At 51.5% G+C, this 24,016-nt stretch overlaps 1 protein-coding gene across 2 annotated transcripts; it reads right to left on the reverse strand.

The window, feature by feature from the left end:
• Window positions 1-180: 180 nt before the first annotated feature.
• On the reverse strand, window positions 181-23,691 carry KNL1 (kinetochore scaffold 1). Of its 2 annotated transcripts, XM_068148516.1 has the most exons (26): window positions 23,609-23,691; window positions 21,960-22,029; window positions 21,538-21,577; window positions 21,250-21,309; window positions 20,325-20,386; window positions 19,066-19,115; window positions 18,586-18,625; window positions 17,550-17,587; window positions 16,281-16,333; window positions 11,079-15,386; window positions 10,246-10,390; window positions 9,048-9,106; window positions 8,833-8,931; window positions 7,870-7,985; window positions 6,612-6,702; window positions 5,405-5,521; window positions 4,781-4,868; window positions 4,004-4,072; window positions 3,557-3,596; window positions 3,081-3,182; window positions 2,633-2,733; window positions 2,286-2,354; window positions 2,047-2,156; window positions 1,100-1,218; window positions 520-642; window positions 181-415 (listed from the first exon to the last, which is right to left on the reverse strand). In XM_068148516.1, the coding sequence occupies exons 2-26, from the start codon at window positions 21,992-21,994 to the stop codon at window positions 310-312; spliced, it is 6,240 nt and encodes a 2,079-aa protein (XP_068004617.1). In that variant the 5' UTR covers window positions 21,995-22,029; window positions 23,609-23,691; the 3' UTR covers window positions 181-309. The 2 variants fall into 2 exon arrangements, with proteins under 2 accessions (XP_068004617.1, XP_068004618.1); XM_068148517.1 differs by lacking the exon at window positions 4,004-4,072.
• Between the last annotated feature and the right edge of the window lie 325 nt (window positions 23,692-24,016).

Here is a 24,016-nt window from a genome sequence, read left to right on the forward strand (position 1 = left end):
CTGCGGCTGCTGCTCTTTGCACTTAAGCCCTGAGAAAGGCAAAAGCTCATTCCAAGGGGTGGCAAAGCTGTGGGGCTGAGTGGTGTGGGGCAGCAGTGACCTGGCAGTGCTGGGGTAAGGGATCCTGGATCTGAGAGGTGTCTTCCAGCCCTCAGAGCGGGAGGAGAGAGGAGCAGTGATTCTGACCTTTATTGAAGTGTCACATATACATACATAATACACAAAATACAGATGGAGGCCCGGCCCAGCCTGCAGCAGGGCCCTGCAGCTGCGGCTGAAGCTCCACAGCCCTGCAGAGAGGCTGCTCCCTCAGCTGGGTCCCCGCAGCAAGTCCTGGTGAACAGAGCTGACTATTCTCCGCAGGTAGTGGAGACCAGCAGGGACAGCAGAGAGGACAGCAGAAACCTCCTCCTCCCTGGGGAAGGCAAAGTGATCACACGGGGGGAAGGAAGAGAGAGGTTGAGGTCCCAGCCCCAGCTCTGGGACATCATCCCTGGTGGTTCATTCTGTTCAACTCACCCAACATTGCCAGTGAGCTTTTGGACTGTGAAAGGCAGAGGAGCATGAGGGTAGCTGGCAGCCAGAGACAGGGTCAGCTGGAACTTGGCAAAAGCTGCAGCTGAGGAGAACACCAGCTTCAGGCTGAGGGGGAAGAAACAGCAGGAAAATCAGCACAACACTCAGAGGGTTGGGGTCCAGAAGTGAAACTAATTGATGCAACAAGCTTAAGGACTTCTAAAGGGTTCCAGAGAGTAGCAGCAGCTTCAGAAAGGAGGTTAACCTTCCCCAGTGAGGGCTTCCCCAGAGCTGCTCCAGGCCCCTCAGGAGCTTTGTAGCCTCCCCTAGACTCTCTCCAGCAGTTCCCTGTCTCTCCTGAACTGTGGAGCCCAGAGCTGGACCCAGGACTCCAACTGTGACCTGCCTAGGGCAGAGTGGAGAGTGAGGAGGAGCTCCCTGGACCTGCAGGCCACACTCTTCATCATGCCCCACAGGAAGCCACTGCTAGTAAGTAGTGACATAAAATCTCAGGTTTAAACTGAAGTTTCTTCAGCCTACCTGGAGACACTCACTGGGGTGAACTCCAGCTGAAGTTACTCACTTTGTGTCACTGATATCTGTCTTCAGAAGTTTGAATTTTCCACCCCATCTCTCCAGAAACTCAACCTCATCTCCCAGGATCCTGCAGTTGCTCACCACTGAGGAGATGTCACGAAGAACCTAAGTGGGCAAGTGGAGAAGAATTCAGCTTGGCACTCAGGCTGCCACACTCTGTGCCACTTGAGCACACAGACTGTCCTGCAAAGTTCACCACAACACTCATTTGGCTGCCATCTCAGGCTAGACCTGCAGATGAAGCTGTACAAGACAGCAGCAAAGACATTTCTTTGCTCCAGGTTTCTCTCTTGAGTTTGGTCAGTGTGGTAACACAGCCAGGCTGGAGCACCAAGTGTGGGCTGGCAAATGAACCCTCTCACCCCTTCATTCTTTTGGAGCAGGATGGCCTCCAGCTCATTTCTTTAGCTGCTCCTCGCAGAAAAAAGAGATCACCAAGGCAGGTAGGCATAAACACAGCAAACAAGGAGTGCCTTTTACAAAGACCAAGAGGTGATGGCTTCTAACTGGAAGAAACTGGATGTAGGTTAGACATTTGGATGTCCCATGAGGGTGGTGAGACACTGGAACAGGTTGTTCAGGGAGGCTGTGGCTGCCTCCTCCCTGGAGGTGTTTGAGGCCAGGCTGGATGAGGCCTTGAGCAGCCTGGGCTGGTGGGAGGGGTCCCTGCCCACGGCAGGGGGTTGTTGCTGGATGGTCTTGAAGGTCCCTTCAAACCCAACCCAGTCTGTGATTCTATGACCAAGAAAGCACAGCTTTTGTGACTCCTGCCTGCAGGGCCAGGTGCAGCTCTCCTCACACCTCAGAATACTCATCAGGCAGGTTTTGACTGGCACTGCTGAAGCGTTCATGCAGATGTTTCTGTCCCAGGGAACAGGGCTGAGAGAGCATAAAGGTTTCTGCAGAATCTTACAGGCTTGGCTGGGACATTACCTGGGGCAGGTGGTGCAGTGTGGGACACTTCTCTTGCCAGCATCCCTGGCTAGCAATGAACTGGAAGATGAGCCTGTGGACTAAACGAGAGGAGGGGGGAGCTGCTGCTTCTGTAACACAAAAGGAAAGCTCCTTAAAAGCCATGAATGGTGTACAGCAGCAGATAAGCCACAAAAGCACAGATGCCTTCCCAAGGCCAGCAGGGCAGCTGCTTTCAAGCTGCTTGACAAACATCTCACCATCCAAGAGGGACTCAAAGCTCAGGCTAACGATCTTCCGGGAAGGATCTTCACCAAATTCATCACCACCTGGGAAGGGAGGAAGGGAAACAAACCCCAAGGAGCAGTGATTTCCACATCCAGCTCTGGAGCTCCTCCTCTGCAGCAGCAGCCACCCATCACATACTTTCCTGAACTCTCACAGCAAACACTGATAAACATGTTCAGAGCCACCCCCCAGCCTGCAGGCTCCTGCTGTGCTGTTTCCTTGGGGCAGATCTTCACACATTGAGAGTTTAGTTTTCTATTATATATTTATTTAACCTTTCAGATTCATACAGCTGAAACCCACCCATTCTGTGCCTTACCTCCTGGGGGTTCAAAGACCACTGTGAGTTCAACAGAGTCATAAAGAAAGCTGAAGACTCCCTGCTGTTCATTCCACTCAATCAGGTCCCACTCAGTGGATCTAGAAAGGAGGAGAAGAACACCTGCCCATCAGCCTGAGGGTCAGCCAACACAACCACCTGAAGGGCAAAGATCAGAGCATGAAGAGCTCTTGCAGCGCTGGGGATCTGTTGGGAACACAAGCCTGTTCACTGTGGAACTGGAAGAGAGTTGGACCTAGGAGAACTGAAGAGAATAGAAAAGCTGTGCATCACCTGTGGAACCTCCCTGAGACTTACCCTGGGCTGGGAGATGGGCATCCAAAGGCTTCCCAAAGCAAAGAACAAGGAACCCCAAATCCCATGTACACACAAATGTGAGGCCCCAGAACTAGCTGATAAAAACAAAACCTGCAGGTGGTCTCCTTACTCAGACTTCTCCAGGAGCTCCTGGTAGTGCTTTTCTTCCTCCTTCAGCTGCTTCATCCTCACAAGCATTTGCTCATTCTCAGCCTCCAGCTCTGAGAGCTCTCTGCAGAGACACAGCTGCTGTGTGAGATGTGGCACACAGGCTAAAGAGACCCCAGCCCTCCCCTCCCCCTGGGTCTGCCTGTGCTAGAATCACAAAATGGTTTGTGTTGGAAGGGACCTTACAGATCACCCAGTTCCAACCCCCTGCCATTGGCAGGGACCCCTCCCACCAGCCCAGGCTGCTCAAGGCCTCATCCAGCCTGGCCTGGAATACCTCCAGGGAGGGAGCATCCACAGCCTCCCTGGGCAGCCTGCTCCAGTGTCACCACCCTCATCATTTTTTCCCTAATATCCAATCTAAGTCTTCCTTCTTCCAGCTCAAGACCATCACCTCTTGTGGTATTTGAGATCTGGAGATCCTCTCTGATATCTTACCTTTCAAGTTCCTCCTCTTGGGATTTGATGCTTTCCAGTTCTAAGAGAAAGGGAGGAAATAACTATGAGAGAAAAGCAGCAAAAAACCCCAAGCCTGACCTTGCTGCAGTCACTGTTCTAAACAATGAGAGAGCTCAGCTTGATGGCTGCTGCTCCTCCCTGGACACAGACATCTGGCCAGCACAGGTTAGAGATTACTGAAGAGGTGCTGAGCACCAGAGACAGCCAGCACATGGTCTTCAAGTCACACTGTACCAAGCTCTAAACTCCTTTTCTTCCAGGGGAATAATGTTCCTTTGTATACTTCAACATCTGTGCATTCAGCTGTATCAAGGCAGAAAAGGCAGCAGTGGTGTTTGTGTCCACAGCAGTGACTGTCAGGGTGGGGGCTGAGGATCACCCTCTCCAGCATTTGAACTCAAAGAGCTGTTCAGCTGGGGCTGTTACCTCTCTCCAGGCAACTCACTCCAGGCATTTCATCACTGCACTCTGCTTCCCATTCTTCCCAGGCAGAATCTAGGGGAAAGCAGCATTAGGTCTCTGCAGAGCTCCCAGATTCAATACTTAGATTCCATTTATTTGCCTGTTGGGTCTAGAACTCTTAGTGCTCCAAAGCTAACTGAGGAAAATGTAGGAGAGGCTGGAAGGGTATCTACTAAAGCCCTCAAAAGCAACAGACAGGAAGGAAAATTCCTTTTACTGCATTGTTTCACAGCTGCTACTGTGCAATGTGATTTCTGCTTAAAGCATTGGAAGAAGTGAAAATACATTGAGCATGTTCAGGCAGCAATGCCAAGTGCAGACTGAAGCTTGTGTGAAGAGAGCTGAGAGCCTGAAACCATCCAGCTATGATGCTGAGCCCCACAGCACACAGCTGAGCCTTGCCTGCCTGCAGGGTCACAAGAGGCTTTGAAGCCACTTTGAACTGTGTGCTGCCAGCAGCTGGACTGCCACTGCTAGCAGATGGAGCCAGCCTGGGTAGGTGCTCAGGGCTCCAATTATAACTCTGAATTCCAGCACAGAGATTGTTGGTCTTCACATGGTGGTAAGTGGCTCCCACCAGACAAGTTGGCAGAGACAAATGGAGACAATTAGAGCTAAAAAACCACTTGCTGCAAAGGGGGTGCACAATGCCAAGCAACCACCCCACACAGCAGCCTGAAGTGACCATTTAAAGCAGCAACTCTGAAGAAAAACAGAGAAATGAGTGAATTGGTGACATACCTGCTCCTGGAGCACCAAGGCAGCTCTTTGCCTCCTTCAGCAGCTCCTCCAGCTCCTCTGCTCTGGACTGTATCTTTCCCTGCTGTTCCTAAGGTGCAACAATTGTGCCCAAGTCAGTGACAGGTTCTGAACAGCTGAACTGGCTCCTGAGACCTCCATGTGGATCTTTGCTGTGAAGCTAAGGAAGTCAATGTCACCTCTCATTAGAGCAGGGGCAGACAACCACTAGGGCAGCAGCCACAGGTAATAAAATGAAAGATCCTTCGCTGGTGTCTTCCTAATATCTTTTCTTATGAAGGGATGAGATAAAGCATGGGAATAGTCAGAGCTTTAACACAGAGGCCTCTCAGATTCCCTTGTTAGTTGCTAATTCTGATGGTGTTCCCTTTAACACTTCATTTCCCACTCAGTTTAATTGCCAAAACCCTCTAAGCAGAAGATTCCTGTAGTGCAAGTGCAAGAAAGTGGCTGTCCCAGCATGGGTTACATTTGCATGTAAGCATGAGGGAAGTGCTTTAGCATGAGGAAGCTTCCATGAAAAAGGAGGCTTACAGACAGGCTGCCACACCTGGCAGACCAACGAACCATGGCAGAGCAAAAGCTCTGCAGCCTCCTCCACATTACCTGCACACTCTGCAGCAGCTTGCTGTACAGTTCTGCTTTCTCTTTGTGAGCCTGGATTTTACTCTCCTTGGTGAAATAGGACTTAATTTGGTTCAGTTCTGCACCAAACTTCTTCAGCTGCAGAGAGGGGAAAATGCAGAAGTGAATGGAAATGAGCAAGAAAAGTTGTTCAGCCTTCAGCTCCATTCCCTGCTCCTCCCAATACCTCATTTCTCTTGCAGCAGCAATACAGGACAGGTTTAAGCCTGGACAGGCCCTGTTAATCCCAGCACAGTCACCTACTACAGTAACTGGTTTCCTCTGCTGGATCCAACAAGATCTTCATTCAAACAGGGAGCTGCACAGATAACTACAGAGCTGCTGTTACCCAGACCAGAGCTTCTTCACTGTCTGTCAGCTGCTTCCCACCCCAGAAGGCATCAGGTTGGAAGGGGCCCTCGAAGGTCATATTGTCCAACCCCCTCTCAGTCAGCAGGGACATCTCCAGCTAGATCAGGCTGCTCAGAACCCCATCAAGTTTGACCTGGAATGTCTCCAGGGACAGGGCCTCAAACTGTCTCTGGGCAGCCTGTTCCAGTGCCTCACCACCCTCATTGTGAGGAGCTTCCTCCTTATGTCCAACCCAAATCTGCTCTGCTCCATTTTCAAACCATTGCCCCTTGCTGTCCTGTGCTCATTATCATCACTGTTCTCCCTCAAATAGCTCCTGGCCTGTGACAGCACTGCTGCACTCCAGCTCCCCTGTGCAGTTTCATTTCATTTTTGTGCAGTGCCACATCTTCTGTCCACTCTTGCAGCATGCCCTCTCTGAACTAAAGAGAGGGCCAGGGGGCAGTTCTGCTCCACCAGTGGAGCAACACTCTCTCTGCAGCATCAGCAGCTCTATCTTCCATCCAAAACTGCACTCTTTAGGCCTGTCTGAAGCTTCTCTTCTCTTTTCTGCCCTCAACGAACCTGAATTACCAGCTGGAACTAGCAAGTGTTTGGTTCTACAGGCTCCTTTAACATATCTTAAAGTGCAGCCATCCCTGCTTTCTCCTGAGATGTTGGAAGTCCTCACAGCAGTTTTCCCTGCAGAAGATATTTTGCTTTCTGTCACCTGCCTGCCAACTGGCATCCTGGGACCACTCTGGTTCTCACTTTGTTTGAGCACATGAATTAACCTTTGTCACTATGTGAGTAACATCATCTGTTCCTGGGACATTACCTCTTCATCAGAGCAGGTTCTCATGACTTCCCACAGAGTCCTGTTGAAGTTCACCAGGAGCTGATCCTGAACGCTCACATGCAGTTTTAACCTGAAAAGGAGGGCGGGGGGCAAGTTGAAAGAAAGTCTTGTGGCAGCTGCACCCAGCACATGAAGCAGCAGGTTGGGAGCTGTACAATTAATTCCCTTTTCCTAATAAAACTCTTCACATTTCCAGGTGTTAATTTTCTTGGGTGCAGATGACACCAAGTGGGTGGGAGTGTGATCTGCTGAAGGGTTGGGAGGCTCTACAGAGAGACCTAGCCAGGCTGGATTGAAAGGCTGAGGTCAATGGGACAAGGTTCATCAAGGCCAAGTGCTGGGCTCTGCACTTGGGTCACAACAACCCCATGAAGGCTCCAGGCTGGGAGGCAGAGTGGCTGAAAACTGCCCAGTGGAGAAGGACCTTTCTGAGCAGGGTTTTGGGCCTCTCATTCCAAGGAGGACACTCAAGTCCTGGAGCAAGTCCAGAGAAGGGCAAGGAAGCTGGTGAAGGAGCTGGAGAGCTAGACTCAAAGAAATGGGAAATGGAGCTCATGAGGCTGGGGAAAATATTAACTGCCTTTGTATTTTATCAGAAAAACTTCATTTTGCACAGAAATTGTAAAAGTGAGAATGAAGCAGATCAGAAGTGTCCTTAAGATGAGCAAATGAACCACAATCACAGAATGGTTTGGTTTGGAAGGGACCTTCAAGATCATCCACTTCCAACCTCCCTGACATGGGCAGGGACACCTCCCACCAGCCCAGGCTGCTCAAGGCCTCATCCAGCCTGGCCTTGAACATTGCAGGGAGGGGAGAGGACATCCACAACCTCTGTGGGCAGCCTGTTCCAGTGTCTGACCACCCTTCCTGTAAAGAATTTCTTCCTGATCTCCAGCCTCATAAGAGCATTTCAGTCTAATCAACACTGGGATATGGGAACCAACACCCAGGTGTTGGAGTTTGGATTCTGGTTCTGTGTCAGAAATGATCAGTTTTACTCCTGTGGTGTGCAGCTGAAACACTCCATTAGCAACAGATGAATTACTTGAGGAAACTCAAACTTTATCTCCCTAAGCATAACTCCTGCCCAAGAGTTAGCCCTGAGCTGCCTGGATCTGGAACCAGCTGGTTACCAGCACCAGGCAGGTTAACTCTGACGGATTGCTCTTTCATGTGTTAACTGTCTCCAGGCCACTTTGCACACAGCCAGAGCTGGGAGTGGAAGCACACTTACTCCTCTATCTTCTGAGCAAGGGCTTGGCAATCCTCCTCATAAACGTGCAGCCTGGGCCGAAGAACGTACTGGCGGTGGAGGAGGTCCTCTGGTGTGGGTGGGGCACTGCCTGCACCCTGGGGGAGAACAGGGAACATGGTGAAGAAAATCACACAGTGCACAGCCAATCCAATCCATGCACAGCCAGAAACCAGCAAAAGGCCTGGAAGCTTGCTTTTTGACCAGAAGAATAAACCTCAGCCCTAACAGAGGCAGCCTGAGCAGCCAGTTCCCATGGAATCACTGAGGTTGGAAAAGACCTCTAAGAGCATCGAGTCCAACCTTCCACCCAACAACTCCATGACCACCAGGCCACGTCCCAAAGTGCCACACCTGCTCCACCAGTGGACACCACCACCTTTCATTCAGGACTAGTCCTGCAAACCTTTCAGGATGGGGATACTGGCCCTGGGTTCAGGCAGGCAGACTTCAAGGGAAGAAATAACGAGTAGTCAGGCCATGAGAAGCACTTATGAAGGGAACAGCACAGGTGGCAGGAGGCACAGCAGCACTTCAGGGTTCTGAGTTCAGTGGCTGATGAGCATATTAAGCAGATGAAATGAAAAGGTTAGACTGAGCTTCTAATTCTTACTTTCAAACTGAGCATCCTCAAAGCAATTTAGGAAAGCAAGATTCAGCAGCTTGACCCAAGAGCAGCTCATCCAGAAGAGATGGTACTTGCTGAAGAGACTGAAAGCTGTTCTGCTTTTCAGCAGGGAGGGGGAAAGAGGGATCAGAGGTCAGGGAGCCCTGGGGCAAAAGGTGCCTGACACACTTGTCAAGGTGGAACTGACTCCTGCCTTCACCTGTTCAAAGGCTGCTAGTGCAGACTGGTTAGTTGATAGACATTTCAGAAGAGCAAGGAATGTAATTTCAGGTCATTGCATTCAGTTACGTTGCACACATCAGAGGAGAGAGACTCACACTGGATGGGATGTGGCTGTGCCGGGGCCTCTGAATTGGAATGTGGACCTGAAGAAGAGTCAGGAACTCCCCAACTGTGATGAGACCACTCTGGAACTTCTGTAAAGATTAGGAAAAACACACAGGCAAAGCACTTTCCAAGCAAGAACATTTGCTTGCATTTACAAGCCACTTTCCTGTGAGGAGGAGCTGGCACCTTCCAGCTGCTTACATACCTCCCTCAAGTTGTCTTCGCAGATGAGAAGCTGAGACTCCACCTGGCTGCTCCGCTGAACTAGCAAGGCAAGAAGGGATATTGCTGGGGTCAGCACTGCTCCTGGAGGCACAGAGGCTCCTGGAGGCACAGAGTCATTTGGACTGCAGAAGACTTCCAAGATCATCAGGTCCAACCTTCTAGCCAATACCTCCATGACTGTGTCCTGAAGTGCCACGTCCACAACCCCCCTGAGCCACACCAGGGGTGGTGACTGCACCAGCTCCCTGGGCACCTGTCCCATGCCTGACCAGATAAATAGGAACCCTTATTTCTTCTTACAGAGGTATGGACCTAGGCTCATTAGCCCTAGAAATGAACTGGAACTGCAGTGTACAGTTAGACCTTCAGGTGTTTCCAGGAACCATCTGCTGGGGAGAAACGGGGAGAACTCTTTTCCTCCTAATGTCATGCAAAGTAAAACCTGTGTCAGGGGCAGTGAAAGGCCAGAGCTCACTTTTCTTTGGGAGGAAAATCCTATGTAATACACCAAAAAAGGAATAGAACAGAGAGACTCCAGCCAGCTCACAGGGGATCCTGCATAGGCAGACACCAAACTTTCAGGGTCCCAAGGCAGCATTCAAGGTCTGAGCTACAAGGGCTACTTCCCACTCAAAGGAAAGTGCCCAGCCTCGACCAGACAAGGCACAGTGCATAGCTGCAGGAGCCAAAGCTGGAATGGGGTTTGGAACGAGAGGCAAGTCATTACTTATCAGATGGCTGGCAGATTTCTGCCTCAGAGTTAGGCTTCAGCTAACAAGGAAGAGCTAATTAAAGCCTTTCAGAGCCTGTGTCTGAACTGCACTCTGAGGAGTCCTTATCCCACAGAGCAGAGCTGAGACATGCAGACTTGTTCTGCACAGAACCAGCTTCAGATCACAGAACCAGCCTCAGGAGGGGGTTCTGCTGTGTGCTAAGGCAGCTCAACTGCCTCATCAACCCAACCTGCCTTGGAAACAAAGCTGTGCTTCAGTTCTGCTCCTTTTGCTTCCCTTTTTCCTTGGGCTCTTACTCAGAACACAAGAGCATGCTGAGTGGGAAGCTGTGACACAGGTATCCAAGGCCTTTCCCAGCTGGAGTATATGGTACAAGTGAGGCTCTTCCTTGGTTAAGAGTGAAGGACATGAGGTGTCAGAGCATTACCATAGGAGGAACCTTACTTGTGAATTCTGCATCAGCCTTGACAGAATCCAGGGAGCTGCTGGTGCTGGCATGAGTGCAGTCCAGGCTTTGAGCTGATAGGGCTGGAGGATCTTCACCTTCGTGAACTTCTGCTTGGCTTTGAGACACAGCACCTAAAGTAACCTGGCATTGAGAGTCAGATCAAACAGTGTAAGACACTTAATGGCAGCTGCTTCTTGGCATTCAGGGTTGGTTTATTTTTAATAGCAGTCCCCTTTCTATCTCATCACCATGACAAACCAGCATGTGCCCAGTTCAGCCATCTCCTGTGATGACACAGGGGAAACAAAGCTGCAAACCCCTTCACTGCTCAGTCAGAGCAGTGCCCACCATAGCACTCTTCCAGCTGCTGGAACCAGAAAGCTTTCACTGATAAACTACAGACTTCTAAGGTCAGAGGAATCTTCCATATTTGCCCAGATGTTCTGGATCAGCTGCAATCTGTTCTGCCTATAAACAAGCTCATTTGATCTAAACACCCTTGTTTAGGTCTCCACCAATTGCTTCGTTTCACTCTACCCTTGCACCTAAGCAACACCTAAGCTAGCAAATAGCTCAGTCCAGGGGACCAAGAGGGTTTGGTCAAGAAAGGATTAAAATGGTACTGCAAAGAATGCTTTCAACTGGCAAACTGCTTGCACAGCTCAGAGACACTGCACGTGTTGAGTCTCCTCTTCCAGCAAAGCAAGGGAGAGCCCAGGGCACGGCACAGCAGCGTGGTGCCCGAGAGAAACAAAGCACCAGCAGGCCCAACTTAAACCCAAGCCCTGTCAGAGCTCACTCTACCCTTACAGCCAGGGGCTGAGCTCACCTGCAAGTCTGGGGAGGCCTCAGCATGCAAGTTTTCATCACTCTTGACCTTCTTTGGGCTTTGAAGGTCATCCTCATCTTGTTCCATAGCTCTTTTTGGTTTACTGCAAGTTTTTGTCTTCTCAAATGGATTCTTTTCACTGTGGGGGACAGGGATTTTGCTTCTCTCACTGCAGGCACTTTCCATGAGTTCACAGCTTACAGATTCATTTGGGTCCATCTCTTCCAGGTAGACAGGAAGAAACTCTTCTGCTACAAAGCGGGAGGGGCTGAAGTTCTGCCTGCCAGGCTTGCCGGGGCCTGGGCTCTCACCACTCCTCACACAGGTGTCTGAGGCTGCTGCTGCTTCTCCTTTGTCTGCAGAAGACTTTGCATTTGTGTCCTGCACACTAGAGACAGAAGCTCTTCTGTTGGGTAATTTAGGCTGGAAGATACCCAGAGGCACCTTTACTCCCTGGTATGGGCCCTGGGGTGCCATGCCTGTGCTTGCATCCCTGGGAGCAGCTCCAGGCTCACGACACCTCTCCTCCTGCTCTTTGGTGCAGAGCAAAGGATTTGCTTCCTTCACCAGATTTTTTTCCAGCCTCAGGGTATCCTCTGGCTGGACTGATGGTTTGGGCAACTGGTCAGCAAGAGCTGTTTCAGAAACTGAGAGAACTGTAGATTTCCTCCTAATGCTTTCCAGCTTGGAACAGATATTTAAGATGCCTGGTAACTCAGGTGCAAGAGTAGGCTCTATTGGGTCTCTAGAGCTGTCACTGACCAGAAGCTGCTTCGTGTGCTCCAAGCTGATGCAAACATCTTCTGGAGGTGCCTCCCCTCCAGCTGACAGCCCCTCATCTTCCTGTGATTCCTTGTTAGAAGCTGGACCTCCAGCCATACCTGAATCTGCAGCTAAATCCTCATGTTGAGATAAATAACCTTTCAGCACTTGGCTTCCCCGAGTGCTGCATGCATCTGGAGAAGCCAGCAGAGGCTCTGGCTGCTGGAGGGGAGGTGCAATGTGAGATACCAAATCACCACTTTCTTCACTGTGATCCACAGGCTTGTTACCTGGAAGCCTGGAAGACAATCCCTTTGATTTCAGGCTTTCTAGGGGCAGGAGATCCTGCTGTGAGCTTACAGGGCCAGGATCATCCACAGGAGGGGGAGGACCCTGGGGTGCCTGCACAACCACAGCTTCTTCTGGAAGTGAGGCAGAACAGACAGAATCTGCTGTTGTGCCACTGGGGACTTGGGCAGCTCCCTTCTCAGCAGCAAATGCTGAGGCTGATGAAGCAGGAGTGCTGGGCTCATGCTTGGAGTCTGGGTGATGTTCACCACCTGGGTCTTTATGTGAGGAATCTCTTTTATCTCTGCAGGAATCCCACCCCTCATGATGCCAGTCTGGCTGCTGGGTGCTTTGATGTGACACTGGTTGGTTCTCAGAGGCAGGAATGTTGTTAACAGCAGTGGTGTGGGAGGTGGTTATTTCCATGTCATCCTGGCTGTGGGCAAACACAAGGGTTTTATCAGCAGGAACTGCAGAAGTGGCTGGAATGGATTCTCTGACCTGGACACCCACACTACCCCCGAGCACACCTGTGTGAGTTCTGGTGATCTCCATGTCCTCAGCTGAAGAAAAAATGATGGTCCTGCTACCTGGCACAGCCTCCTGCTTGGCCAGCTGGGCTCTGTCCTCACAAAAGGCTCTCCTGATACTTTCCCCAAGAGAGTGAGACTGGGTCATCTCCATGTCAGCCTGGAAGCTCTGAAACACGATGGTGGAGGAAGTCAAAGGTTGTGCACCTGGCAGGGCATTTTCTTCCACAGTTAGGTTAAGGGCTGTGGTGATTTCCATGTTGTCCACAGCTAACAGAGTAGCTTCACTGCTGGGATGTGCCTGCTGGCCAGCCTCCTGAGCCAGGCTGGGGCTGTCAGCACAGACAAGATGGCTGGTGCTTGGAGCACCAGAGCAGGGCTTGGTGATGGCCACGGCAGCCTGGCTGCCTGGGAACAGGACGGGGTTAACAGCATCAGCTGAAGAGACAGAGCAAGGCCCTCCCTTGTTTTGGGAGAGAATCTCATGGCCTATTGCAGCAGTGTGGCTCTGGGTGATGTCCATGTCATTGTTCTCAGCATCCAGTGAAAACCAAACTGTTTCCTCCCCTGCTGCTTTCTTCAAGCTTTTCCTCCTTGTCCTTTTGGCCAGGGAAAGCATCCCCTGAGGCACAGCCTTTTCCATAGGTTCATCAACAGCACTGAGTGCAGTCATTTCCATGTCATCACTGTAGGTAAACACACAAGTCTGATCTCCAGAAGGTAAGGGTGAGTCATCACCTGCACTCCTGTGCTGCCAGATCGCCCCGTAGTCTGCTGGAACTGGATGGCTCCTGGTGATGTCCATGGCAGCACCTGCTGAGAAGGTGGTGGCTCTCTCACCTGCACAGGGCAGAGCTTTGGAACCACTCACAGTGCCTTTAGAAACTGAAGCCTCCAGAAGGCTTCTTCCCAAAGGCTGTGACAGAACTTTCTGACTTTGCAAGGACACAGACCCAGAGGTGCTGGTGACAGCATCCTCAGGGACTTCTCTCTTTTGCTCTTGCAATGAGCACACACTATTTGCAGAGGAGCTTGGACCACTTGCCTGGAAGTTTGTTCTCTCAAGCTGATCAGCCTTCATCACCTCAAGCCCTTTAGCCCTGATTTCCACAGCCTGGCTTCTTCTGAGGTTCCCATCAACACCAAGCACCTCAACATTCTCCTTGTCCACATCCAAAGGCCTTGCACCTTCACTGACACTTTTGTTCTGGCTCTTTCTTGGAATTATCTCACAATACATTTCTTTTCCTCCTGTAGTTACCCTGTTACACTGATCATCAATGACAACAACATGGCATTTAGTCATTTCCATTTCTTCCTGCTCATTTAAACTGGGAGATGTAGCTCTGTCAGCAACAAACTGAGGCTTACAGGTGACAGAAGTGAACACTGCAGCAGGAGATTCATTTTCAGCATCCCTTCCATCACCCCTGACAACAGAGGTTTTAGTCAAGTCCATATCTTCAGAGAGTATCAGTGTCTTCTCAGTGGGCAGAGAGACAAGGCAAGAGCTCAGCCTGGGCTGCAGCCTGCTCTGAGGAACACCAGCAGACACTGAGCTCCTGCAGGAGTCAAGCCAAGCATTCCCTGGAGCGCTGCTGTGACCTTGGCTCACCCTCTCCAGTCGTCCCTCTGAGCCTGAAGACAGCTCAAGGGGTTTACAGGGCCCAGGAGCTGGGCTGTCTGACGCTGTCTGACTCCCTGGGGCCCTGTCACCACCTGCTGGGCACCTGCTGGCCGGCTGCTCCGAGCTCTGGTGACGGGAGCCGCTCCTGTCAGAGACCACTCCTGTGTAATCCCCAGTAATCTCCATGTCTTCACACACAGGAGGAGGTCCCCCTCGGAAGACAGTCTCAGAGGAAATGGATCCTGGGATGGCAGCCATCCCTCTGGCCTCTTGTCTAGCAGCCTGCAGTGCTGCAGGATCTTGTCTGTCCTCAGCACTTGTCGCTCTCCTGTCTGCACAGAGCTGCTCACACTGAACAGTTAAATGCTGATTGGATGCTCTCTTGAACATAGAGCTACCTGCCTCTGGGGGTGGGGAATCCTTTGGGAAGTTCAGATTTTGATTCCCAACAGTGAAGGGAAAAGACACTTTTGCAGTGTGGCTGCTTGTCATGTCCATCTCATCGTCTGCAAACACGCTGGTGACCTCTGTGCAGGGGAACTGCTGAGCTGGAGCTTCACACGGAGCAGGGAAGGCAGCTCTAATAGCAGAGGCCTGGCATTTTGTCACCTCCATCCCATCATCTTGCTCTCCAAAGACCCTGGTCACATCACAGCTATCCAGCTGCTCATGGGAACACACAAATTCCCTTGAGGACTGTGCTGCATCTTCTGAGGCTTGCGGAGGGGGGAAAAAGGTGTACTGAGGGCCCTCAGCAGAGCTGAGTGTCCTCTTTGACTTAAAGCTCATGAAAAATTCACTGAAATTAATTTTTTTTACAGCAGGAGCATCTCCCTGCTGGCCATCACCTGGACAGGACAGGGTGGGGAGGTCAGAGAAGAAGCGAACTTGAGCGTGGGCTCCTGCCTTTGCCTCCTTGTGCTCACCCCCGGGCGGCAGGGAGGTGATGTCCAACTCGGGCTGCTCAGCCTGGCTGCTTCCCAGGTCCTGGGCAATCACTGCTGTGTGAGAGGCTGTCATGTCCATCTCGTTATCCTCTGGAAGGAGCAGGGTGGTGTCCTGCCTGTTTGCTCTGTGAACGCTGCTGTCCCCATCCTGGGCCTGAGGGAAGGCAAAGGAAGATGTCAGCTGCTGTTAGAGCGAGGTCAGAGAGAAGTCAGCAGCCAGGAAGGGAGGCTTTGGACAACTGCTTTGAGAACAGTCAGTGATCACAGTTTGCATCAGGTTGGAAGGCACCCTCAAAGAGCATCTCGTCCAACCCCCCTGCAGTCAGCAGGGACACCTCCAACTAGATCAGGCTGCCCAGGGCTACCCTGAGCCTGACCTTGAATGTCTCCACAGACAGGGCCCCAACCCCATCCCCAGGCAGCCTGTGCCAGTCTCTCACCACCCTCACTGCACAGAGCTTCCTCCTCATGTCCAATCTAAATCTGCCCTGCTCCAGTTTCAAATCATCCCCTGAACAATTCCTTAAGCACATCACTGCTGAAGTGTCAGAGTGCAGGGTTTCTGTGCAGCTGTGCCTGTGAAGGTCTCAGCTGAGAGCTCTGGGTGTTGCTGCTTGGTTCAGCTGAAGAAACTCAGCTGTTCTCATGCTGATCAGTGCAGCTTGTCTAAAGCCTTTTAGCAGCAGGGACAGCAGAGTTGTGCATATCCTTTCTACCCATGGAACAAAAACAAACCCAAAATACACAAGCAGAGAGTAGGATATGAGAACAGCCACACAGCCAGAGCCATGGCACATGAGCTGCCTCCATACTCCCAGATGAGAGCCCAGCAGAATTAACTAGCTCAGGACAGCGACGTCAGCCTGCAGACTTTATCCTCACTGCACCGTCAGGTGAGGGAAGCACTGCACCAGAGATTTGCCTCCAGAAGAAGCTGATAAAAGGATTTCTTGTTGAGGCAGTTGAGTCACACTTTTCACCCTTACTGCACAAATCACTGGAATGTGTTTGGGACACTGGCATTTTCAGCATCAAAGCCTCCACATACCTCAGTCTGCTGCACCACTGCCTGGATTGGGGCATGAAGCAAAGTGTTCATCCCTGGCAAAAGAAAAGGAAATACTCCATTGGTTGCACTCTCTTATTCTGAGCTGATAGAATAGAATAAACCAGGTTGGAAGAGACCTTCAAGATCATCACGTCCAACCTATCACCCAACACCACCTAATCAACTAACCCATGTAACCAAGCACCCTGTCAAGTCTCCTCCTGAACACCTCCAGGGATGGTGACTCCACCACCTCCCCGGGCAGTCCATCCCAATGGGCAATCACTCTCTCTGTGTAAAACTTCCTCCTGACCTCCAGCCTGAACTTCCCCTGGCGCAGCCTGAGACTGTGTCCTCTTGTTCTGGTGCTGGCTGCCTGGGAGAAGAGACCAACCTCTGCCTGTCTACAACCTCCCTTCAGGGAGCTGTAGAGAGCAATGAGGTCACCCCTGAGCCTCCTCTTCTCCAGGCTAAGCAACCCCAGCTCCCTCAGCCTCTCCTCACAGGGCTGTGTTCCAAACCCCTCACCAACTTCGTTGCCCTTCTCTGGACTCGTTCCAGCAAGTCAACCTCCTTCCTAAACTGAGGGGCCCAGAACTGGACACAGGGCTCGAGGTGTGGCCTAACCAGTGCAGTGTACAGGGGCACTATGACCTCCCTGCTCCTGCTGGCCACACTGTTCTTGATGCAGGCCAGGATGCCATTGGCCCTTTTGGCTGCCTGGGCACACTGCAGGCTCATGTTCAGCCTACTATCAACCAGCACCCCCAGGTCCCTCTCTGCCTGGCTGCTCTCAGCCACTCTGACCCCAGCCTGTAGCACTGCATGGGGTTGTTGTGGCCAATGTGCAGAACCTGGCACTTGGATGCGTTAAATCTCCTGCCCTTGGCCTCTGCCCATCTGTCCAGCCTGTCGAGGTCTCTCTGCAAAGCCTCTCTACCCTCTAGCAGATCAACTCCTGTCCCCAGCTTGGTGTCATCAGCAAATTTACTGATGATAGACTCAATGCCCTCATCCAGATCATCAATAAAGATGTTAAAGACTTATGCCTTTGTTTCACAAACGGCACTGAGGAAGTACAATTAAACCCAAATCTACCCTGAAAAGTATTTGCTTCAGCATGTGGAGGAGGCAGCTGTGCTTCTGGAGCACAAGGCTGGCAACAGCCTCAAGGCCATGCAGCAGCAGCCTCAGGGAGATCATTGTGGATGTTGTTAGAGTCATGCAAACAGAATCAGTATATTAGAATAATTTTGTTTCCAGGCTTACCAGTGATCTCACAGGAAGCAGCTCCAGGTTCTTCAGATCTACAAGAGGTGGGTTGGATAAAGAGTTTGTTAGGAGCTCAAAAGAGATGTTCAGCACTGCAGTGGAAAGGTAGAGACCTGCAGAGCTCATGCAGGATGGGGCAGCAGGTACCAGACACCACTTATCTGTCTTCAACACATTCTAATTCAGTTGTCATCTCATTGTCCCATGAGCTTCCCCACTTGGCATACCACTAGCCACTGTGCACCACACAGGAGGCATTTTAATCCCTCAATGACCAAACTCAGATCTCCTGCATTTAGTTCTTCCCCTCTGCAACTGAAGCCATGTTCCTAAAGCCTGAAATCATTTCTCTGTAGAGCAAAAAGCCAGATACAGCTGGTGTGGTTGTCTGTAACTTGGAATGCCCTCTGCTCTCCACTCTTTCAGTGGTTGCTCTCTGAAGACCAAGACACCTTAGCCAGGGAACTTATTTCCTACAGCTGTATACAACCCTGCACACAGACAGTCCCCACTACATCGAGCTGATACCTTGAAGAGCAGGGTTTTACCACAGCTGTACCTAAGCTGCTTCCCTGCTACACATTTTAAAAGTAAGAATTCCCCTCCACTCACAGAAACTGTCTCAATCTCTTATTTACCAGACCATTGTAACTGAAAGAATCCTATCACTGTGTTGGGTCTGGACAGGAACTTTGAATAACTCTACCTGCTTGGGGCTGGGGATTTATGGTCTGTGCTGTTCATCAGGTGTGGAAGCTGGGAGGCCTTCCCTGGGACACATCCCCAAGCAATCAGCTTTGAGTGGAAGCAGTCTCAAGCCACAACTGCTCACGCTTTCAGAATCCACTACCTTGTTGTGAGTGACCCTTTAGAGTGACAGGGCTTTTAGCTGCAGCTCTTCCTTGCCCAGTCAACAGAACTGAGCAGTTTTAGATCCACAGCCTTTCTGGGGAGCATTTTTGTGATGGCTGCACATGGTGTGAAGAAAAGTATTTGAGGACTCTGTAGTGATGGGAATTTTGTTGGGACTTACTGATGAGGCAGGACATCATTCTCTGCATCTGCTGCACCCCCTGGAAACAGGGAAGAAAAAAAAAACCATCAGAAGGGAGATGCACAACCAAGCCATTCAGAGACAAGAGCAAAGTGCAGAGGGCAGAACCTTCTGGAGTTCTCACTCTTCTCTGCTGCCTTCTTATGGCAAAGCCCCAGAGAGGCCTTGTAAACACAGCAGCTTCCCAGTCTCCCCCTAGGTAATCTTTGAGAGTGAACATGACGTTCTGCTCAGCCTTCTTTGGATCTAACTCCTCAAGGCAGTTTCAGTCCTAGATGGATTTTGCCTGAGAAAATCCTTCTTCTGACCTACAAAGTCTCCAATACCAGCAACTCACAGAGGAAGAGCTGCCCACACCGTTCCTTACCTGTGGCTGAGAGGCCTGACCTCTTAAATTCAGGCTAAAGATCACACTGCTAAGGCTGCAGATCCTATCAGGAGGTCAGAAAGGAGCTTTACCTGTGCCACCTTCTGTGTTATTCTTGAGATCTCGCTCAAAGACTCTGCAGCTAAGAAGGAACCCAAACAACAAAGCATTAGAAACCAGCCTTTGAAAAACACATAAGCACATCTGCCTGGAAAGAAGAGAAAAGGAAGTAAAAAATTGCCCCTGATTTTGACCTTCTCCACCTGCTAGGTCTGAATCGAGGCACCAAAGCCAGACCTTACGGAACCCAACCATATTCTCCAGCAGGAAGATGCCACTTGTGGTGGGGTGAAACTTCTCCCCAACATCAAATTGCCAGCCCAGCCCAGTTGGAAGCAAATGAAGCTGTATTTACAAATCTCAGTCTACAATGAGTATGTAAACAGACAGCATTCACAATGTGGACAGGTGTTTGCAGTGCCTAAACAGCACAAGAACCCCCCTGGCCAAAAACCAGGGGAGCCAGCAACAGCTTCCCCCTCCCTGCTGACCTCCTGACCCCCCTGGACACAAAGGAACAAGAGAGAAGAGCCATTTTGTTAGACTCAGCCAAAGCAAAGCAACACAGCCAAGGTCAGCAAAGCCAGCCAGAGGCAAGTTAGTGTCTCCCAGAGCAGGAGATAAAGTTAGCCTACACAACCAGCTTGTGTTTGCTGTCCATCCAGTGGTGGTGTTTAGAACTTGTCATTATTAGGGGAGGTTTAGACTCGAGGTGAGGAGGAAGTTCTTCACCGAGCGAGTCATTCGTCATTGGGATGTGCTGCCCGGGGAGGTGGTGGAGTCACCGTCCCTGGAGGTGTCCAAGAGGGGACTGGACGTGGCACTTGGTGCCGTGGTCTAGTCATGGGGTCTGTGGTGACAGGCTGGACTCGATGATCCTCGAGGCCTCTTCCAACCTTAGTTGCACTGTCATACTGTGATTATTGGCCTTCTTACACCAATGGTGATTTATTTACACTCTACCATTTCTGTTCAGGATCTGGGGGGAATTTTAAAGGTACAGCCTAAAACTACCACAGCACTGTAACACTGGAGATGAAAATGACTTTGAAATGTCAGCAGTCATGGGAAACAGACACTCCTCATTACGCTGCACTGCTGAAAACATCTTTTGCTCCCTAGCTAGGCACAGGCACAATGACTCTCGGAGCTCAGAATCCCCTTGATGCAACAGAGCCCAGTTTGACTCCACTGAATACCCACAGATGTATTCCAACAGCAAGACTGGGGGTAACAGATTGTCACCCAGACAACAAAGGCAGTAGAGCTGCACCTCTCAGCTCAAACTCACTTGATGGTGTTGGCAAAGCTGACTCGGCGCAAGGTCCTCCTGCGTTTCTCTGTGCTGACCCCCTGAGAAGAGAGGTAAGAGAGAACTGCTCTCAGTCCTCTAGAGGCAGCTAGAACACACACCCCCCTCAGGAGGTTTACCTATGAGCCCAGCAAGTGCAAGGTATTTCCCTGAAGTTTTACAAGACATTTTTGTCCCTGAAGCCCTTTCCAGTTCCCTGCTTCTCCTGACACCAGGGCTCCCATCTCGCGAGAAGCAGGCTCGAAACCGTCACTGGGGCTGATGCTTCCAAACACAAGCAGCAGGATTCCTGCAACAGGATTGTTTAGCATGCCAGATGCTTAGCAAGGGTTGCAGGACTTTTCCCCCTTTAGTTTTCCATGACAAGAACTGGGAAATAAGTAGTAATAGTGGTTGTGTTTCTGGGAGAGAGAGGGACTCATGACAGAGGCAAGGTCTCCGCTCTCCTACTGAGACCTTTGCTGGCTTTGGAGAAAGCCCAAGAGAAGAGGCTTTAGACTTACAGCTTCTGAGAAACAGACCCTCTAAACATGACATACTTTGTACTGTGAAATGCACTGTGTGTGTGTTGCTGGAAGGAAAGGTTTCCTGTTTAGCTTTTACTGTACATAAACTGTCAGGCTGGCTGCTCTTCAATCACCTTCCTGAGCTATCAGTCTGCACACTGCTGGCCCAAGCCTCGAGTCAAATGCACTACTGCAAGAGCAAGTTATGCCTGTGAACGACAGCTTGTGCCTCTTCTCTTGGCAAAGGGAACATTCTGATGCAGAACAGAAGGGCAGCACCATCCTCCTCAGCAGCTGGTACAAGAGTGCTCACACCTGCATTACCCCAGTGCCACAGTGTAGTCAGTCACAAGCAATGATGTTAAGAGCCCTGGCAAGAGAGGACTTCACAGACCTACCTGTGTCAACTCATTCCCATTTCCCAGGTCATCAAGAGGATTTCGTGGAGCCTTTAAAATCTGAAAGAAAATGCAATGGGTGAGAATATCAGCTCCAGCTGCAAGAACTTGGCTGGAAAACGTCTGTGAGAGCCACCAGTGCCCAGCCACAGCACTCTCTCAGGCTCACTCTCTGCTTTGCAGAAGCTTTTCTGCCACTGTGATGAGAACACAAACTCTTCACAGCTCCCCTTGCTCTCCTTCACTCACTCACACAGCTTCCTTCTCACAAATGCCTCAGTTACTCACAGAGGACAGCTGCTTCCTCCTGACGTGCTCCGTGCTGTCGCTGGGGAGGGAGAAGGGAAACAGCAATGAGAGCATAGCCTGGAGCCAGGATGGAGCAGCAGTGCCATGGGGCTGTGCCCAGTGCTCCGGTGTGTGGCAGCATAGAATTAGATCAGCAAGCTGCCTGGAGACAGAGGATGAATTCCAGCACTAGACCCCAAAAATAAGCTTTGGAAGCTCCATCAGAGTGCTCTCCACACCCCATGCTCCCTCTCCAGACAACTTGCTTTCAAGGAATCTCCTTAGCACTTTCCTGCGTGAAACCAAACCCCCTCCCTGCTCTTCACAATCAAACCCAGACTTCACTCAAGCCATGCTGCAGGGATTGAGAATGCTTTTGCCTGTGGGTGGTATTCATACCATTACAGAAGGTTTCAACTCACTTTTCCATATGAGGGTCTGTGTAAATCTTCTCCATGTCTGAAGGATGTCCTTTTGCTGTAAGACACAGAACTGAAAACCAGAGCCATTAATGAAGCTCAGGAAGAAAAGTCCACACAGCAACAACCAGATGCCAGCCGCGGGAGATGCAATTTTTCTCTCCACAGCTCTCAACTCACAAGATGCAACAGGCCTCCCAAGTCCATGTTTCCTGTTATAGCTCACATTATAAACCAGCTGAGCAAACACTTCTGAGTTCTACTGATTAGGAGTCCTCCTCTTTCATGTTATGATTTGCTCAAGAACAGGGCTGGTGAGGAACTGCTGAGGAGGGACCTGGGCTTCTTCAGCCTAGAGAAGAGGAGGCTGAGGGCAGACCTTCTGGCTCTCTACAACTCCCTGAAAGGAGGTTGGAGCCAGGTGGGGGTTGGGCTTTTCTCCCAAGGACAAGTAATAGGACAAGAGGAAATGGCCTCAAGTTTGCCTGGGGTTGGGGGTTAGATTGGACATGAGGAACAATTTCTGCCCCTTGAGGGTTGTCAAAGCCTGGCCCAGGCAGTGGTGAAGTTCCCATCCCTGGAGGGGCTTCAAAGCTGAGCAGATGTGGTGCTGAGGGACATGGCTTGGTGGTGATCTGGCAGTGCTTTCCCAGCCCCAATGATTTTATTGTTCTATTGGAAATCAATGTGATCAGACCTTACACAGCACATTGCCTGATGTCTTGTGTGTCAGAGCAAACTCTTCAACTGATCTGGTGTGAGGGGTCCCTGTCCATGGCAGGTGGATTAGAACTAGATTATCCTTGAGGTCCCTTCCACCCCTAACAATTCTGATCCTATAATTGCTAACTGATGTGAGGAAGTGACAACAGAGCTGGCTGTGCTTGCAGATGGCTGAAGAAGGGCAGCAGAGCAGATGGTGGCTCTGTGAAACCCTCTGCAGTCTGCTAGAAGCCTGCTGTCAGCAGCTCCATTCATCTGGAGCTCACATCCCTATTGCCACGCTCAGCATCATTCCCTGATGCTTCCTTGCACCTGCTTGCACATCTTCAGCCTGCATGAGCATATGGCAGCGAGAGGCAACGTCCTGTACCTCTGTGAAAGATCTCCTCTTGTTCTCCTATCCGAGAGCTGAACAGCTCCCAGTTCCACACTCTGAACACGAGGCAGCACTGCAGAAAGTGTGTCAGCTCGCTGGGGAGCTCTCAGCTCCCCCCTCGAAGGAAGAAGCCTCCTTAACGAGCTCCTAAGGAGAGCAGCGAATCTCATTGCTGTTCCTGTTCTTTCTGGGGCCGCTCCCATCACGGTCCCAGGTGTGTCTCCCTTGCGGCCCGGCAGGGCTGGCAGCGCTGTCCAGCCCCTGAGCCCCGTCCCCATTCACAGCGCCGGTCTCGCAGGGAAGGATTATTCACGCCGCTCCGGACTCCTTCATGGCTCAGTTCAGCAGGACGTCCCCCTCACGCTCCCAGGCTGCTCAGGCCCCGGCCCGCCGCCCCTCAACCACCAGCTCTGCGGGCAGGCTCTCCTGCCCTCCCGGCTGGCTGCCGCGCAGGACCCGCCCCACCGACAGGCCACGGCCGTCGCCTCAGGCCCTTCCCGCGCTCCACCGACGCGGCCTCTCCCCGCCGAGACCCGCTCGCAGCCGCTCTCACCTCCCGCTCCGAGCTCGGTCCTCAAGCCCGCTGCCGCCGGCGGGGCTCACCGCTCCCCCCCGCCGCTGCCCCGGGGCTCCGCCGCTGCTCCGGGGCAGAGCCGCCGCCGCTCCACTATTTAAACCCAACCGCCGCGCCTGCGCTTGGCGCCAAACCGCCGTCGTGACGACGGAAGCGCGGCGCTGTGCAGCAGCTGCCGTACAGCATGGCGGCCCCCTAGCCACTCCGTACGACATGGCGGCCTCCTCTAATCAAGGCGTCTCCTAGCACCTTAGTAAGCCTCCTACCCAGGGCGCCCCACAGCAACAGCGGTGAGGCTGGCGCAGTACCGCCCGACCCGCGCAGGGTTGCTCCGCTCGTGTGTAATAACCTCGCTCTGCGCTGTGCGAGAAAGTGGCCGAGCAGCCG

This window comes from Melanerpes formicivorus, unplaced genomic scaffold, assembly GCF_026170545.1.
Source record: "Melanerpes formicivorus ecotype bairdi unplaced genomic scaffold, bMelFor1.0.p_v2 SCAF_16, whole genome shotgun sequence".
Lineage (NCBI taxonomy): Eukaryota > Metazoa > Chordata > Aves > Piciformes > Picidae > Melanerpes > Melanerpes formicivorus.